General features: G+C 41.6%; 1 protein-coding gene and 1 long non-coding RNA gene across 2 annotated transcripts; one reads left to right on the top strand and one right to left on the bottom strand.

The window, feature by feature from the left end:
- Positions 1-3,794: 3,794 nt before the first annotated feature.
- On the bottom strand, positions 3,795-9,836 carry ppp1r14aa (protein phosphatase 1, regulatory (inhibitor) subunit 14Aa). The gene is made up of 4 exons (XM_029700053.1): positions 9,319-9,836; positions 6,805-6,885; positions 6,648-6,680; positions 3,795-5,753 (listed from the first exon to the last, which is right to left on the bottom strand). Exons 1-4 carry the CDS (start codon positions 9,514-9,516, stop codon positions 5,577-5,579), a joined length of 489 nt encoding a protein of 162 aa, XP_029555913.1. The 5' UTR covers positions 9,517-9,836; the 3' UTR covers positions 3,795-5,576.
- Positions 9,837-10,186: 350 nt separating this feature from the next.
- LOC115154139 (uncharacterized) lies at positions 10,187-13,140 on the top strand. The gene is made up of 2 exons (XR_003867824.1): positions 10,187-10,548; positions 11,739-13,140. It is a non-coding gene; the product is annotated as an uncharacterized LOC115154139 (long non-coding RNA).
- Positions 13,141-16,906: the final 3,766 nt, after the last annotated feature.

The raw sequence follows: 16,906 nt of genomic DNA, 5'->3' as shown, positions 1-16,906 counted from the left end.
ATGTCCTTGAGTGGCCCAACCATAGCCCGGCCTTGAACCCGATCGAACATCTCTGGAAAAACCTGAAAATAGCTGTGCAGCAACGCTCCCCATCCAACCTCACAGAGCATGAGAGGAATGGGATAAACTCCCCAAATACAGGTGTACCAACTTTGTAGTGTCATACCCAAGAATACTCAAGGCTGTTATTGCTGCCAAAGGTGCTTCAACAAAGTACTGAGTAAAGGTTCTGAATACTTATGTAAATGTAATTTCTATTTTTTATTAATACATTTTCAAAAATGTCTACACCTGTTTTTGCTTTGTCATTATGGGGTATTGTGTGTAGTTTGAGGGGAAAAAACGATTTAATCAATTTTAGAATAAGGCTGTAACATAACAAAATGTGTAAAGAGTCAAGGGGTCTGAATACTTTCCAAATGCACTGTATATATATGCACACAGTACAAGTCAAAAGTTTGGACACACCTGCTCATTCAAGAGTTTTTCTTTATTTTTAGTATTTTCTACATTGTAGAATAATAGTGAAGACATCAAAACTATGAAATAACACATATGGAATCATTTAGTAAGCAAAGAAGTGTTAAACAAATCAAAATATATTCTTAAAAGTAGCCACCCTTTGCCTTGACAGCTTTGCACACTCTTGGCATTCTCTCAACCAGCTTCATGAGGTAGTCCCCTGGAATGCATTTCAATTAAGGTGTGCCTCATTAAAAGTTAATTTGTGGAATTTCTTTCCTTCTTAATGCATTTGAGCCAATCAGTTGTGTTGTGACAAGGTAGGGGAGATATACAGAAGATAGCACTATTTGGTAAAAGACCAAGTCCATATTATGTCAAGACTAGCTCAAATAAGCAAACAGAAACGACAGTCCATCATTACTTTAAACACTTCTAGAGGATCACTCCCCCCCACCCCGCGGTTGAGATAATGTAGGCTAATGTGATTAGCATGAGGTTGTAAGTAACAAGAACATTTCCCAGGACATAGACATATCTGATATGGGTAGAAAGCTTCAATTAGTCAAAATAAAATGTAAACCTCTTGAATGAGTAAGTGTGTCCAAACTTTTGACTGGTACTGTGTATGTATATATAAAAACAAATATATTAATATTCGTTTTTAATAGGCTACAGTAGGCCAGTGGCGGAAAAAAGTACCCAATTGTAATACTTGAGTAAAAGTAAAGATACCTTAACAGAAAATGACTCAAGTAAAAGTGAAAGTCAGTAATACTACTTGAGTAAAAGTTTTAAAGTATTTGGTTTTAAATATATTTAAGCATCAAAAGTAAATGTAATTGCTAAAATATACTTCAGTATCAAAAGTATATAAAGCAAACCAGATGGCATACGTTTCTTGTTCTTATACATTTATGGATAGCCTGGGGCACACTCAGACATAATTTATAAACAAAGCATGTTTGTTTAGTGAGTCCGCCAGATGAGAGGCAGACCAGGGATAAGTGCGTGAATAGGACCATTTTCCTGTCTAGCTAAGCATTCAAAATGTAACGAGTACTATTAGGTGTCAGGGGAAATGTATGGAGTCAAAAATACATCATTTTCTTTAGGAATGTAGTAAAGTAAAAGTAAAAGCAGTAAAAAATATAAGTAGTAAAGTACAGATACCCCCAAAAACGACTTAAGTACTTTACACCACTGGAGTTGGCTACTAAATCAACTTCCCAGTGGTAGACTGACACACCCAATGATAAAGACTCCATAGGCTACTCACCGGTGATGGCCGATGCACTCATAGGAGACAATATCTCAAGATGAGCTACTTCGAAAAACAGTGCTGCTGTTCTCTCAAAAAGGGAGTTTAGAAAAAAATAAGTATATTGGTTGCACAGACAGATGTGTTTTCTTTTCAGCAGTCGTTATTTACTTTCCAAACTACTGTATTTTGAAAAGGTGCATTGAAGCTGTTCTGGCAGCTCGTGGTGGCTCAACAACCTATTAAAGATGCTTTATGTTGGCATTTCCTTTTATTCTGGCAGTTACCTATATGTGCTTGTGATATAATTGTTGTTATTCTTTTATTTGAAACTATTGATCCTTTGTGGCAAAATTATGCTCTCTGGTGTATTTTGAACATTGAGAGCAGCCTCCTGTGGTAAAAAACTTAAGTTGATTCATGTTTTTCTCTGCCTCTCTGGCCCCCTACTGGCTTGGTGGGCCATTAAGCCAGCCCTTCTCAGAGATACAGTTGAAGTCGGAAGTTTACATACACCTTAGCCAAATACATTTAAACTCAGTTTTTCACAATTCCTAACATTTAATCCTAGTAAAAAGATCCCTGTCTTAGGTCAGTTAGGATCACCACTTTATTTTAAGAATATGAAATGAATAATAGTAGAGAGAATGATTTATTTCAGCTTTTATTTCTTTCATCACATTCCCAGTGGGTCAGAAGTTTACATACATACACTCAATTAGTATTTGGTAGCATTGCCTTTAAATTGTTTAACTTGGGTCAAACATTTCTGGTAGCCTTCCACAAGCTTCCCACAATAAGTTGGGTGAATTTTGGCCCATTCCTCCTGACAGAGCTGGTGTAACTGAGTCAGGTGTGTAGGCCTCCTTGCTCGCACACGCTTTTTCAGTTCTGCCCACACATTTTCTATGGGATTGAGGTCAGGGCTTTGTGATGGCCACTCCAATACCTTGACTTTGTTGTCCTTAAGCCATTTTGCCACAACTTTGGAAGTATGCTTGGGGTCATTGTCCATTTGGAAGAAGTGCACCAGTCCCTCCTGCAGCAAAGCACCCCACAACATGATGCTGCCACCCCTGTGCTTCACGGTTGGGATGGTGTTCTTCAGCTTGCAAGACTCCCCCTTTTCCTTCCAAACATAACGATGGTCATTATAGTCAAACAGTTCTATTTTCGTTTCATCAGACCAGAGGACATTTCTCCAAAAAGTACGATCTTTGTCTCCATGTGCAGTTGCAAACCGTGGTCTGCCTTTTTTATGTCGGTTTTGGAGCAGTGGCTTCTTCCTCGCTGAGCAGCCTTTCAGGTTATGTCGATATAGGACTCATTTTACTGTGGATATAGATACTTTAGTACCCGTTTCTTCCAGCATCTTCACAAGGTCCTTTGCTGTTGTTCTGGGATTGATTTGCACTTTTCGCACCAAAGTGCGTTCATCTCTAGGAGACAGAACGCATCTCCTTCCTGAGCGGTATGACGGCTGCGTGGTCACATAGTGTTCATACTTGCGTACGATTGTTTGTACAGAGGAACGTTGTACCTTCAGGTGTTTGGAAATTGCTCTCCAGAATGAACCAGACTTGTGGAGGTCTACAATTTTTTTTCTGAGGTCTTGGCTGATTTCTTTTGACTTTCCCATGATGTCAAGCAAAGAGGCACTGACACTAAGAGGCCTTGAAATACATCTACAGGTACACCTCCAATTGACTCAAATGATGTCAATTAGCCTATCAGAAGCTTCTAAAGCCATGACATGATTTTCTGTAATTTTCCAAGCTGTTTAAAGGCACAGTCAACTTAGTGTATGTAAACTTCTGACCCACTGGAATTGTGATACAGTGAATTATAAGTGAAATAATCTGTCTGTAAACAATTGTTGGAAAATTAACTTGTGTCATGCACAAAGTAGATGTCCTAACCGACTTGCCAAAACTATAGTTTGTTAACAAGAAATTTGTGGAGAGGTTGAAAAACGAGTTTTAATGACTCCAACCTAAGTGTATGTAAACTTCCCGACTTCAACTGTACATCTCATCCCATCCTCATTTCTTGCCATGACAACAATAAATAATGAAGTACTCAAGAATCACTTTACTTGGTGGATGCAACTCGGACATACATTACTCAAAAGTGACCTGATCGATATCCCACTGGGCACAAACTGCTTAAATCAACATTGTTTCAATGTAATTTGTCAACGTATTGTGAATTGGAATCTATGTGGAAAAAACATAGCATTTCTTTTGAGGGTAACATTTCAAGCACAGGATTTCAACATAGAGAAACCTTGAATAAAATATGTTGAATTTGTACCTTTGAAACAACAAGATCTTCAATGTAATATCCACTATAAGAAAAAAACAATAGGCTGGACAGCACCTCCTACAGTACTACAGTTGATCAGTCTACAGCTTTTATGGTTTTTTATTCTAGATAACATTTTCTTTGGAAAAATGCACCAAAAATGTCTTTAGTATTTTACAAATAGAAAGATGAAAAAGTAATTTACCTACTCTGGACAAGTCCAGTCCTGGAATGTCTTAAAGTGATACTTTGGGATTTTGGCAATGAGGCCCTTATCTACAGTACTTCTCCAGAGTCAGATGAACTCGTGGATATCATGAAGGAAGTTGCTAACTACCTTCAAACTGCCCGCAGAGACATAAAAATTGTATCCACAAGTTCATCTGACTCTAGGGAAGTACTGTAGATAAAAGGGCCTCATTGCCAAAATAAAGTATCTCTTTAACAAAATGAAAAATAAATATTTAGGCCTACTTCATCCGGTGTCCAGAAAAATGGATTTGCGCGACATGCAAATATGTCATATTTAATGAGATATTGCCTCATTTGCACATTTTAATAAAATATTTCAGAAACATTATATTGTGTGTACATTCAACTGGTAAAAGTTGATTGTAATATGATTAAGTGGGGCAAACTACCCTATGAGGGTGTGGTGCCTGGCCTTAATAGATTCACTGTTGCTATTGAAGTCATTCCAAAGGGTGGTTGAACAGAGCAAACGAAATGTAACCATACTTTATCAATCCTATATCATCAATGAGGCTATTTAGGCCTGTATAGCATTTGGGAAGTCATCAAGTGCTATTATTTAAATTCAGCCCAGGATTCAACTAAAAATAGACAATCTTCACAATTACTATAATAATCTGCACAGAATCTCAAACGGCATTGATCACTTGCACCGTGTACTTTAATGTCATCAACTGGAATCCAGGTCATTTGGTTGTGCTATTAGATGAAGCACAATGATAACACATTAAGTTGTTTTATAAATAAACTATTTTAGCATTGTTGTGCTTTTAAATGGTTAAAAAGGAAGTGATAACACATTTAGGTGACAAATAAACTAAACTAAATAAATCTGGTTGTGCTTTTAGATGGGAATTCAAACTTTTGGCTGTCTTTTTCAAAATAATTTGAATGCTCATTCATTGATCAACATATCTAGCAAATACCCAATTCTGTTGAAATGACGAAGTGTGCCCAGTGGGATGTGATCCAAAGTGCTGTGACAACATGGCAACAGATGTTGTTCATGTGGCATGCTAAGATCAGTGTGTGAATAGAGTCCGAGGGTGGTCCGAAGGTGTGTGTGTTGGGGAAAGGATGAAATGGGGTTGCTGGGAAACAAAAGTCCAGAAACGTTCCCCAAATTCCCAGGTTTTTCAGCAATCCCGATTGGAAGATTCCCGGGAACAGTTGGAGGATTTCCTCCCTGCTTATTCCCTCCTGATTCCAGAAATATTCCAACAGGAATTTATGGAAAACCAGGTAATTTTGGGAAAGAATTTTACACCCCTAGTCAGAGGTCAGCTGTGTGGTGAGGTCAGAGGGTCTGATGGGTGTGGGTGTGGGTGCGGGGGCAGTGGGGGTCGTTGAAGTGGTACGGCTCATGGCGGTGCTGGGGGTGGTTGCAAAGGGAGGGGTGTTCAATGCCCTCTGTAGCCAGCTCCTCCTGCTTGTGAAGGCCTTCCAGCTTGACCAACAGCTCGCCGATGAATGTCTGGCAGGGAGGGACACACAGTAGCATCATATAGCTAATGTTTTGTATTTTTCCCCTTCACATTAGATACTACATAGACAGAAATGAGAGGGGGAGACTGAAAATAGAGGACTCTGAAGCCTCAACCCCAGTCGCTCTAACTTTGGTCTCTAGAATACCTGGATTTAAGCCCAGTCCTGGACTAAAAAGCATGTTCATTGGGACATTTCGGCTTAATCAGTGTCCAGGAAACCAGCACTTAGTGTTCTTCAATCTTTTGTGATATTGATTTGAAACCAACATGTGTCCAACGTGTGTGTGTGTGTGTGTATGTGTGTGTGTGTGTGTGTGTGTGTGTGTATATATATATGTGTGTCTCAGTGGAGGCTGGTGGGAGGAGTTATAGGAGGATAGGCTCATTGTAATGGCATAAAGGAACAGAGTCAATCATGTGGTTTCCATATGTTTAATACCGTTCCCTCTATTCCATTCAGCCATTACAATGAGCCCGTCCTCCTGTAGCTCCTCCCACCAGCCTCCTCGTGTGTGTGTGTGTGTGTGTGTGTGTGTGTGTGTGTGTGTGTGTGTGTGTGTGTGTGTGTGTGTGTGTGTGTGTGTGTGTGTGTGTGTGTGTCTATGCAAGCCACTGTGAGCCCTGTCCTTTGTCAAAAGAGGTCCTGCAGCAGGGAACAGAGGGAAAGAGAAGAGAAAGGAGAGGGAGGAGAGAAGAGCGAGAGAAGGCCAGGACAGACGGCCATTGTAAGGCATGTGGCGTGACAATGGAAGGTGTCAGACACCGCTGCCTCCTATTGGAAGCCAATACAGTGTGTGTGTGTGTGTACAGAGACTAAATAAAAATGTATGACTTAATATGCATCATTCTTCCATATCATTCTAAATTATGGTAAAACATACCTCAGTGTTGTTGCTGCATGTCTGAAGGATCTCCTGATGATGAACAGAGTTTCGAGAAGAGAAATCATTGTATCAAAATTCCAGTAGTTAAATTCTCTAGCAAAGTCAGGTTGGTCTGAGTACATGTTCAGAACAACATTGGGTGGGCGGGGCCTACCTGTAACTTTTTCACTCGCTCCTCATTGCTAGGCAGGTCTATCAGGTCATCAATGTTTACCTCATCTGGCACGTCTTCCTCCTGCAAAACACAAACACATTAAAAACACACACGTATACTGTATATTATTAGAGTGGAAAAGCTTGTGCAAATCTCAATACATGACTTATGCAAAAGTTTGAGTTATGTCTGTACATATTAAGTTGAGCTTTGAGTCCTACTACATGTCATTTCCAAATGGAACATTTGACAGGATTCATTCAGAGGGCTTCTGGTTGGATAATAACAACACTGGCCATGTATCCAACTGGATCAGTTGCCTGGCAAGTCAGAACCGAGCTCCAGACCAGTAGAAGATCAGCCTCCTCTCTTTGTCGTCTGAAGAATCACCCTGCCTGCCTGGCACACATTCAACTTCTGGTGGGTTGGATTTTGAAGACAGCTCCTAAAATGATCTGGTGGGTTGGATTTTGAAGACAGTTCCTAAAATGATCTGGTGGGTTGGATTTTGAAGACAGTTCCTAAAATGATCTGGTGGGTTGGATTTTGAAGACAGTTCCTAAAATGATCTGGTGGGTTGGATTTTGAAGACAGTTCCTAAAATGATCCGACTGGTTCCCCTGTCGTTGGTGACGGTTATTGATCTTCTGATCAAATGCTCAGCTGAGATCCGGCACAGGCCACCACGGTGCATTTGTCGCCCTATAGGGTTGAGTCTCCTGCTTTACACTGGTACTGTACTACAATATATCAATGCAGTATTATTACAAAGGGTGTATCCAAAATGGCACTCTATTCCCTACATAGTGCACTACTTTTGACCATAGGGCTCTGGTCAAAAGTAGTGCACTACATACAGACTAGGGTGTCATTTCAGATGCAGACAAGAACTGGAAGCAGTATGTGTTCCCAAACATCCCAGGAGAGCAGAACATCTAGCTAGTGATGTCACATGGCCAGCTGCAGTATGTTTACCCCCTCAGGGAGTATTAACTCCATCACCCATTAGCTCCACCCTGGGCCCTGGAGTACTCTCCCTTCTCTGCACACATCACTCATTAGCCCCACCCTGGGCCCTGGAGTACTCTCCCTTCTCTCCACATCTTCCTTCCTGTTTCTCATCCTTCATTCTTGTTCAATTCCCTTTTTCCAAGTGGCCATGTAAGGCAGTGAGTTAGAATTCCCTAGCCACCATGTCTCTGTAAGGAGGCTGCTGCAGTGGCTGAAGACTTAGGCTACATCCGGAATGGCACGTTATTCCCTAGTGCACTACCCATAGAGCCCTGGTCAAAAGTAGTGCACTATATAGGAAATAGGGTGCCATTTTGGATGGAGCCTAAGTCCACAGTGCACCTCACACCTTCTCCAGTCCTTTAACGGACACTGTGCACTCTCATAACATCCATTTTGTATACACCTTTTATATACATTTCATATCACACGGAAGTCTGTTTAGTCCTGTTAAGGAGGACTATGCAGAAGAGTTGGTTTAGAAATGCCTCTGTAATTTCGACAGAGTGCAAGTTATTGTGTTGATATACACTACAGTATTTATTCTACATTGTTTGTGTCTCACAGGAGTGTCCATCTGTAATGTTAAGATTCATGTATCATGTACAGTGTCTTAACAGGCCTTTTCTACATGAATATCCAACTCAAAGCTTAAGCCTCTATTTTATTTTTTACATAAAGTCTTTTTTTATTTTTTTACATAAAGCCTTTTCCCCAATTCAATTGATTCAGGCAATGGTGAAAGAGCAAAGTTCTCATTCTTAAAGGAAGGGAAACTTTCCGATAGTACTGCCTGATTAAAAAGTTAAGAACTTGCCATATACCTAAAATCTCTTTACGCAACACTTTAGCCTTGTTTACACTTTGCGCTAACATGCGAGTTTCATGATCTGATCGATATGATCCAATCAGTATCTGATCAAGGTTTGTCACGTCTACACATTGTATTAAAAAGTCTCTCTTACCCATCCACATTGTGACCAGATTAGCTAGTGTCTCCCTGTATACAATTTATTTAACAGATATTCTTTCAAAATAATATGAATTTATTTATTTTAGGACAATTACTGATGCCATAATTTAATGGTGCTACCTGAGGCCATTATGAGTATGATTAAATGGTTTGACCATCCAGATCTGTTTGATATCCAGACAATGTGTGCCTGACAACCTCCAGATGTGTTCAGGAATATCTAATAATACCAATAATAAATCATTATTAAAACGTTTATAGCGCATTTCATTAGACATAATCTCAAAGCACTTGTTAAGCAAAATAAAAAGTTATTTAAAAATTAATTGAGCCTACAATAGATAGATCAGCTAGATCAAGTATGTTTGAGTGCTTCTTGAAGCACAATCCGATCAGTGTATTTTAATTGTCTAGACCGGTTGAATAAAAATGTGGGCACAATCGGAATGCGGAAAAGTACAGGACACAGGTATAAACGGAGCTTTTGTGTGGCCCTTGTTTATGGTCCAAGGGGATACGACGGCACTTACCTTGCCCAAGTACAGCTCGTTCAAACAGTCGTCTATCCATTTCTCCACGTCTAGTCGTCTCTGCAGCTCTTTTCTGTTGTATTTCACAGTAACTCGAGCTTGTCTCTTCTGAAGGTTGCCTCCGCGTTCCGGAGACGTTCCCAAATCTGACGAGTGGACTTCATCTGCGTGCGTTCTTCCGACCCTGTTGGCTGCCATGTCTGGTCTGACTGGTTCCCAAGCTAAATGGAGACGGACTCACTATTTCAATCCCATCTCTCTCAGAGCGCCCTCCGTAGTCACGTGTTGCTGACAGAACTCTGAGGGTGACTTCCAGAGATTGACTTCCCACCCAACACATGACAGTATGTGGTTGTCTGTAAACAATCCAATGAGGTGCAGACGTTTGTATGCGACGGGACAAGACTGTAACAACCAATTGGATATCACGAAATTGGGGAGAAAATGGGGTAAAAAGTACCCAAAAAATAATTTGTTAAATAAACGTTGGTATGATGTATTAATTGGGTCAGGGGCCTTCTTTCAGGAAGCAGAGCAACTTGAGCACATGGTAAGAGCATGGTGTGCGCTTAGGGTGAGATACATGTCATTGTTTTGCATGTTTAAATATATAACGTTTTATATATACTACATGACCAAAAGTATGTTGGATGCCTGCTCATCGAACATCTCATTCCAAAATCATGGGTATTAATATGGAGTTGGTCCCCCCTTGCTGCTATAACAGCCTCCACTCTTCTGGGAAGGCTTTCCACTTATGGAACGCCGTTATGGAACGCCGTTTGGGTCTTTGCGTGTCAAAAAGATACACATCAAATAACACTATTTGGCGCATCAAACAACACTATTTGACATATTATATAAATAAGCTTCTTTACCAATCAGGACCTGAATATGACTCCACGTCACACAATAATTTAACACGTTCATTAATTTTGTACGTAGTTATTACACATTGATTACACTCTCACTCGTATTTCATATGTCACCGATACGTATGCTATGAGTCATAGATTTTGGCACTGATGATGACATTTGCATAAAAGTCGTTTGGACTCCGCCCAAGTCTCAGGTACTGATGAAAGACGTTCACTCAACTTCTGTCCTTCCGAGGTAAAATTAGCTAACAATGGCAGCCCAATTTCTCGAAAATTGTAAATCTACCATCTCTGATTGCACCAGACTGCTGCTCGCGGACAGAAGAGATGGACTTCAACCATCAATAGCCAGGTAACGTTAACTTAATGTTAGCTAGCTATCTAACGTAGGTGTTGAGAGTGAGTGGTGTAACAGTTGCAAAAAAAGTAACTACTTAATATAACACTAACGTTACCTAACTACCAACGGTGTTAGCTAGCTAACGTTATATCTGCCTGCCATTGATATTTAACTGAACTCAAGATAGCTAGCTAAAGTTAATTGTTCATAATCAAACGTTAATTATGGAATCTATAAAACGTTAACTAGTTACTGCTGTACAGTAACGTTAGCTAGCTAGCGATGTTGAATGAAGATACTTATTTTTTTAGCTAGTTTGTAGCTAAAGTACTGTAGCGACCCGCACAGACAGCTGTGGGTTATGTGCTAGGCTATTAGTGGGTTGTGTCGTACTTCCCAGTGTTCGCGGGGTCATGCCAATCAACCTGCTATCTGCCAATCACGGGAATGCCTGGAATGTTCTGATACCGGGCAGCCTGGTGGTTGGCGGAGTGGCGTGGAGGGGGGTTGGGCAGGGGGATGGAGCATTGGAAGTTAAGACCGGGTTTAGCCATTGTTCGCTCGCTTACGTCTGGACTACACAAGAGAAGGTCACGGTTGGTTTGTAGGGTACCTTTCATTTATTTGGCGTGGGCTACGGCCAAACAGTAGCCTGTGTTAAGTTGGGTTAATAAACCGTCAATTCGTTAACGCCATCCTCTGTCTGGACAATTGTTCCTTTATGATCTAGTCAGGTCATTACAGTACGTTAGTTAAAACTGCATCGCCTGTCAATGCACGGTTGTCTTCATAGGCCAGAGGCTCAGAGTTGGGACAGTTTAGACAAGAGAACACTTTAGGGGTTGTTAACTACATACAGATAAAATGTCACTGGACCCATCGGGTCTGCGGTCTGGGCAAGCGGTCATTTGATTGATGAAGAGATGGCCAGCAATCTAATTGCTGTTGCAGAGGAGTTCCTACAAGAGGCAAATGACATCCAACAAGCGCCTTTGGAGGGAAGGCAGTATCACATCACCAAGAAGCAGCTTGAGTTTTTGTGTTATTTTTGTTTTTAGTCATTTTCAGCTTTTCAGATCCTACTCACTGTTGTCAGACGCTCAGCTGGATGAGAGGATCAAAGAGCTGATATCAATAAAAACAGAATGGTGTCACTATAAGAGAAAACAATGGTTTTGTAAAACAAATGTCTTGTTTTTTAGGTGGAGGATTGTTATCCATGGTGCTGTGGATGGTTACAGCAGACTTGTTGTGTTTCTGAAGGCCTCTGACAACAACAGGACTGCCACAGTCATGGAGTCATTGGAAGCAGCCATCACCAGCTACGGAGTACCATCCCGGGTGAGATGTGACCGGGTGGTGAAAACAACCGCATCTGTGCCTTCATGGAGCAGTTCAGGGGTGGTGAGGGGAAGTGCCCTCAGAGGAAGTAGCACTCACAACCAGATAGAGCAGCTGTGGGGGGACGTCTGTCATGGAGTCTCCAACGTTTACCATGACCTGTTCACCTTCTTGGACGGAGCAGATCATCGACATCAACAATGAGGTGCACCTGTGGGCACTGCACTTTGTGTTCCTGCCACGGTGAACAGAGATCTTACTGTGTTTGCCAGTCAGTGGAACCACCATGGGCTGAGGACTAAACAACGGCAGTCACCTCTGCAGTCGTTCGTCTCGGGTTCCCTGGCAATGCAGAGGGCCAATCTGACAGCAGTAAGGGATTTGTTCGCCCCAAATTCAACCACCATCAGCTCTCAAGCCACCACCTCAGCTCCTCCAACCACCAGCTCAGCTCCCCCAACAACTGGCGCCGCAGCTTTTTATTGGTCGGAATGGGTGATTGTGCCACAAATCCAGTTCACCATCAGCAACACACAGATGAAACTGTTGCGGACAGTAATTCCATTGGAAGGCCCCAGAGGCAGCCTGGGAGTTGACAATCTACAGAGGGTTATGGCAGTTATATCTTCAGCGCCACTCGTTCCTACTCCAACCTGACTTACTACATACACCCCTGATACTCCCCTACTGGGATGAGGGATTGGACGCTATATCTTCAGCGCCACTCGTTCCTTTGAATCAGTTCATTTTTATAATACTATTATACATTTTGTAATACTAACATTCCCCCTCTTTCAGACACTCTATGATTCGGTCTCTAGAAAGGTACGATAGACATCTTCAACTCTAAACGGATGGGGACCAGAGTTTAGACACAGGTGGCCTTAATAAAAGTTAAGTACTTCCCCATTCCAGTACGATTCTGTCTGGCCATATTTGGAGAAAGTCAGGTACTGTTAAGATATACGGCCTATGGTTATTGTATTTTGCTTTATGGCGCTTTAGCACAGCATTCCATCTTCTGACACAATATTTGTCTTCCACTCAGTACAACACGACCCAGGAGAGGCCTACTGTAAGCACTGGATTGGAGCCTTCAGAGTGTGCATGCTGTGGGAGGACAACAGAACATTCTGAATGGACATTATTAAAACAGAACTTACATGTTTGTAATGCCCAATTGGGACTTTTATAAATTGTTAAAATAAATAATTGTGTGGAGAACGCCCTATAGTTAAAAAAATAAACTGAAGATAGTGGTTCGCCCCCGTTACATTTTATATAATTGTGATTAACAGCAACCTATTACAGTTAGTAACATAACATTATTGACACATTGTGACAGCTCAAATGATGTGGTTGAAGATGGACTTGTGCAGGGCTCCTAACCTTGTTCCTGGAGAGCTACTGTCTTGTAGGTTCACTCTGACCCTAATCTAGTGCACCTGATTTTAATAATTACCTGCTTAATAAGTTAATGAGGTTAGTTAAAACTGAGGTTGGATTGAAAACCTACAGGAGGGTAGCTCTCCAGGAACAGTGTTGTAGAGCCCTGATGTAAACCTACAGGAGGGTAGCTCTCCAGGAACAGGGTTGGAGTGAAAACCTACAGGAGGGTAGCTCTCCAGGAACAGGGTTGGAGTGAAAACCTACAGGAGGGTAGCTCTCCAGGAACAGGGTTGGAGTGAAAACCTACAGGAGGGTAGCTCTCCAGGAACAAGGTTGGAGTGAAAACCTACAGGAGGGTAGCTCTCCAGGAACAAGGTTGGAGTGAAAACCTACAGGAGGGTAGCTCTCCAGGAACAGGGTTGGAGTGAAAACCTACAGGAGGGTAGCTCTCCAGGAACAAGGTTGGAGTGAAAACCTACAGGAGGGTAGCTCTCCAGGAACAAGGTTGGAGTGAAAACCTACAGGAGGGTAGCTCTCCAGGAACAGGGTTGGAGTGAAAACCTACAGGAGGGTAGCTCTCCAGGAACAGGGTTAGAGTGAAAACCTACAGGAGGATAGCTCTCCAGGAACAGGGTTGGAGTGAAAACCTACAGGAGGGTAGCTCTCCAGGAACTGGGTTGGAGAGCCCTGATGTAAACCTACAGGAGGGTAGCTCTCCAGGAACAGGGTTGGAGAGCCCTGATGTAAACCTACAGGAGGGTAGCTCTCCAGGAACAGGGTTGGAGAGCCCTGATGTAAACCTACAGGAGGGTAGCTCTCCAGGAACAGGGTTGGAGAGCCCTGATGTAAACCTACAGGAGGGTAGCTCTCCAGGAACAGGGTTGGAGAGCCTAGGACTAATGGATCTAGTTCTTACATCAATGCATTTGAAATTCAATAAGTCACTACGAAGGTGCAGTTCCCAGAAGTGGAGCTGATAATGGCTGAAGTTAATTTGTTCTTAATGTAGGACATCAAATGATCAGATTTGGATGAGTTGGCTGCAATATGGCAGCAGTACTTCAGTCAATATCAGTAAAGGATATCGGTTATTAGTGAAGTGTCAGTAAAGTGTTTCTAAAAAAACTAAACCTTAACACCAAGACAAGCAATATGGATTGTTTAATTTAATATTAATGATCATTAAGTGAACAATAACGGCCAATATGGAAATACAGTGTATTTGGAAAGTATTCAGACCCCTTGACTTTTTCCACATTTTGTTACATTAGAGCCTTATTCTAAAATGTATTAAATAAAAATGTAGCGTCATACCCAAGAAGACTATGCTGTAATCGCTGCCAAAGGTGCTTCAGCAAAGTGCTGGGTAAAGGGTCATGCATGTAATATTTCCTCTTTTTTTTTTACATTTGCAAAAATGTCAACCTGTTTTTGCTTTGTCATTATGGGGTATTGTGTGTAGATTGATACGGGGAAATTATTGTATCCATTTTTGAAGAAGGCTGTAACGTAATAAAATGTGGAAAAAGTCAAGGGGTCTGAATACGTTTCGAATGCACTGTACAAACAATACAGATGTAAGTAGATAAATGCTTAAATGTTGATGTGCAGTTACATTTTCAAACACTCAATTGCTACTGTAATTTAGTGCTACTAGATACAATTATGTATCGTAAAAATGTTTTTATGCAACACCAAAATGTGGGGAATTCACAATACCGGAGGTAATGAATTCCCTAAAGGCATTGTAGGTGCTATGAAGAGGGAGCCTTAGTATTCACAGCACACGTGTTTGCCTCTGGGTACTTTTTCTTCTGCTGCCCAGCGAGATGCCCTCGCGCTGTGTGGAGGAATTCGATGTTCGGGGTGTCCTCAATCCCAAGGGGTGGCAAACCGTTGTCCCTGTAGCAAACTCCACCACCATCGCCACTGTTAGAGAACATTCTCCATCTGAGGAGTACACAGTAAAACATTAAAATACATATTTAAATCACAAAATTGAATAATATGCAGTTACTGATAAACTTGAACAATTTACTATTTTACCTTGCACCTCAGCCAGCCAGTTAAACCAGTGGCAGATGGTGTCGCTCTCCAAATACCGCCAGTTGCCGCCAGGTATGGAATAGGTTACTTTAAACAGGTCCCTGGCATTGGGAGGCTTTATGGAGTCCACAAAAAGTGCCCGGAAGCTGTCCGGGTGATTCCCCAATGCTTCGAGCAGCCCAAGAGAGTTGAGACCATATTTGAACCTGTTATGGTTTAGAGACAGTATGTATATTTAAAATAAGTGTTAAGGACAATATATTGATGTGTATTGATTTAGGGGGGTGGACTGATTAAAAATACTTATGTTAGAGGAGGTAATGACAAGTACTTCACAGATTTATGACAGAGTTGACTTACTGCTCCAAGGCCACCTGCATGCTCCCTTGGACAAATTGTTGAGCCACCAATTCAACCACACCATCTCTGTCCTCCATTGTCTTGACAACAATCCTTTTTGTGTTGGGGAACTAGCCTCCTCCTGTCTGTCTTAAAGGCCTCTACATTTGGATTCATCTGGGGGAATGTTTCCCCCAAAACCTTCAAGAAGCTGCTCTCCTCCTGACCATAGGGTACTTTGATCTGCCTCACAGGATACTCTAAAGATACTGAGATATGGAAACATTTAAATCTAATAAAACGTATCCTAATATAAAACGGAAATAATCCATGATCTTTAAATCAGTAAAATAACCTACAATAAGTATGTTTAATCACAAGATAGATTCACACCTAGCTTACTTACAAAGCAAGCACTGTGCATCGCACTGTGTCCTCATGTACTACATGGATATAGGGAAAATGTACCTATCCTGTTCAGCTGCCGGATGGTAGGGTCAGCGATCAGGCAATCCCTCATAGTTATCAACCTGCTTCTCCCGGTTTTCCGCCTTTGGACTCCAGCATTATTCCGTCGCCTGAACGATTGAAATCTGACGTGAAAACGTTATAAAAGTTACAATAATGACACTCAGCATAATCGATGCCGCCCATACTCGCGCACCCAACGGTATCTGTTGCAATCATTAGCAAGCTAACGTTACTAGGTAGTTGTGCCGGTTAATGTTGACCAAACTTTACAGTTAACACTATGCATTGGGCCAGGTAGCATTGTCCTGGCATCTACCTAACCCAGATTTGTCCACCGCACTGCCAGATGGTGAAGCTTGATTTGTATTTGTATTTATTATGGATCCCCATTAGCTACTGCCAAAGCAGCAGCTACTCTTCCTGGGGTCCAGCGAAATTAAGGCAGTTTATACAATTTTTAAAACATTACCATACATTCATAGATTTCACAACACACTGTGTGCCCTCAGGCCCCTACTCCACCACTACCACATATCTACAGTACTAAATCCATGTGTATGTTATCGTGTGTGTGTGTGTATGCATGTGTCTGTGCCAATGTTTGTGTTGCTTCACAGTCCACGCTGTTCCATAAGGTTTTTTTAAATCTAATTTTACTGCTGCGTCAGTTACTTGATGTGGAATAGAGTTCCATGTAGTCATGGCTCTATGCAGTACTGTGTGCCTCCCATAGTTGGTTCTGGACTTGGGGACTGTGAAGGGACCTCTTGTGGCATGTCTTGTG

This window comes from Salmo trutta, chromosome 19 (assembly GCF_901001165.1).
Source record: "Salmo trutta chromosome 19, fSalTru1.1, whole genome shotgun sequence".
NCBI lineage: Eukaryota > Metazoa > Chordata > Actinopteri > Salmoniformes > Salmonidae > Salmo > Salmo trutta.
This window is presented reverse-complemented; position numbering and strand designations above follow the sequence as displayed.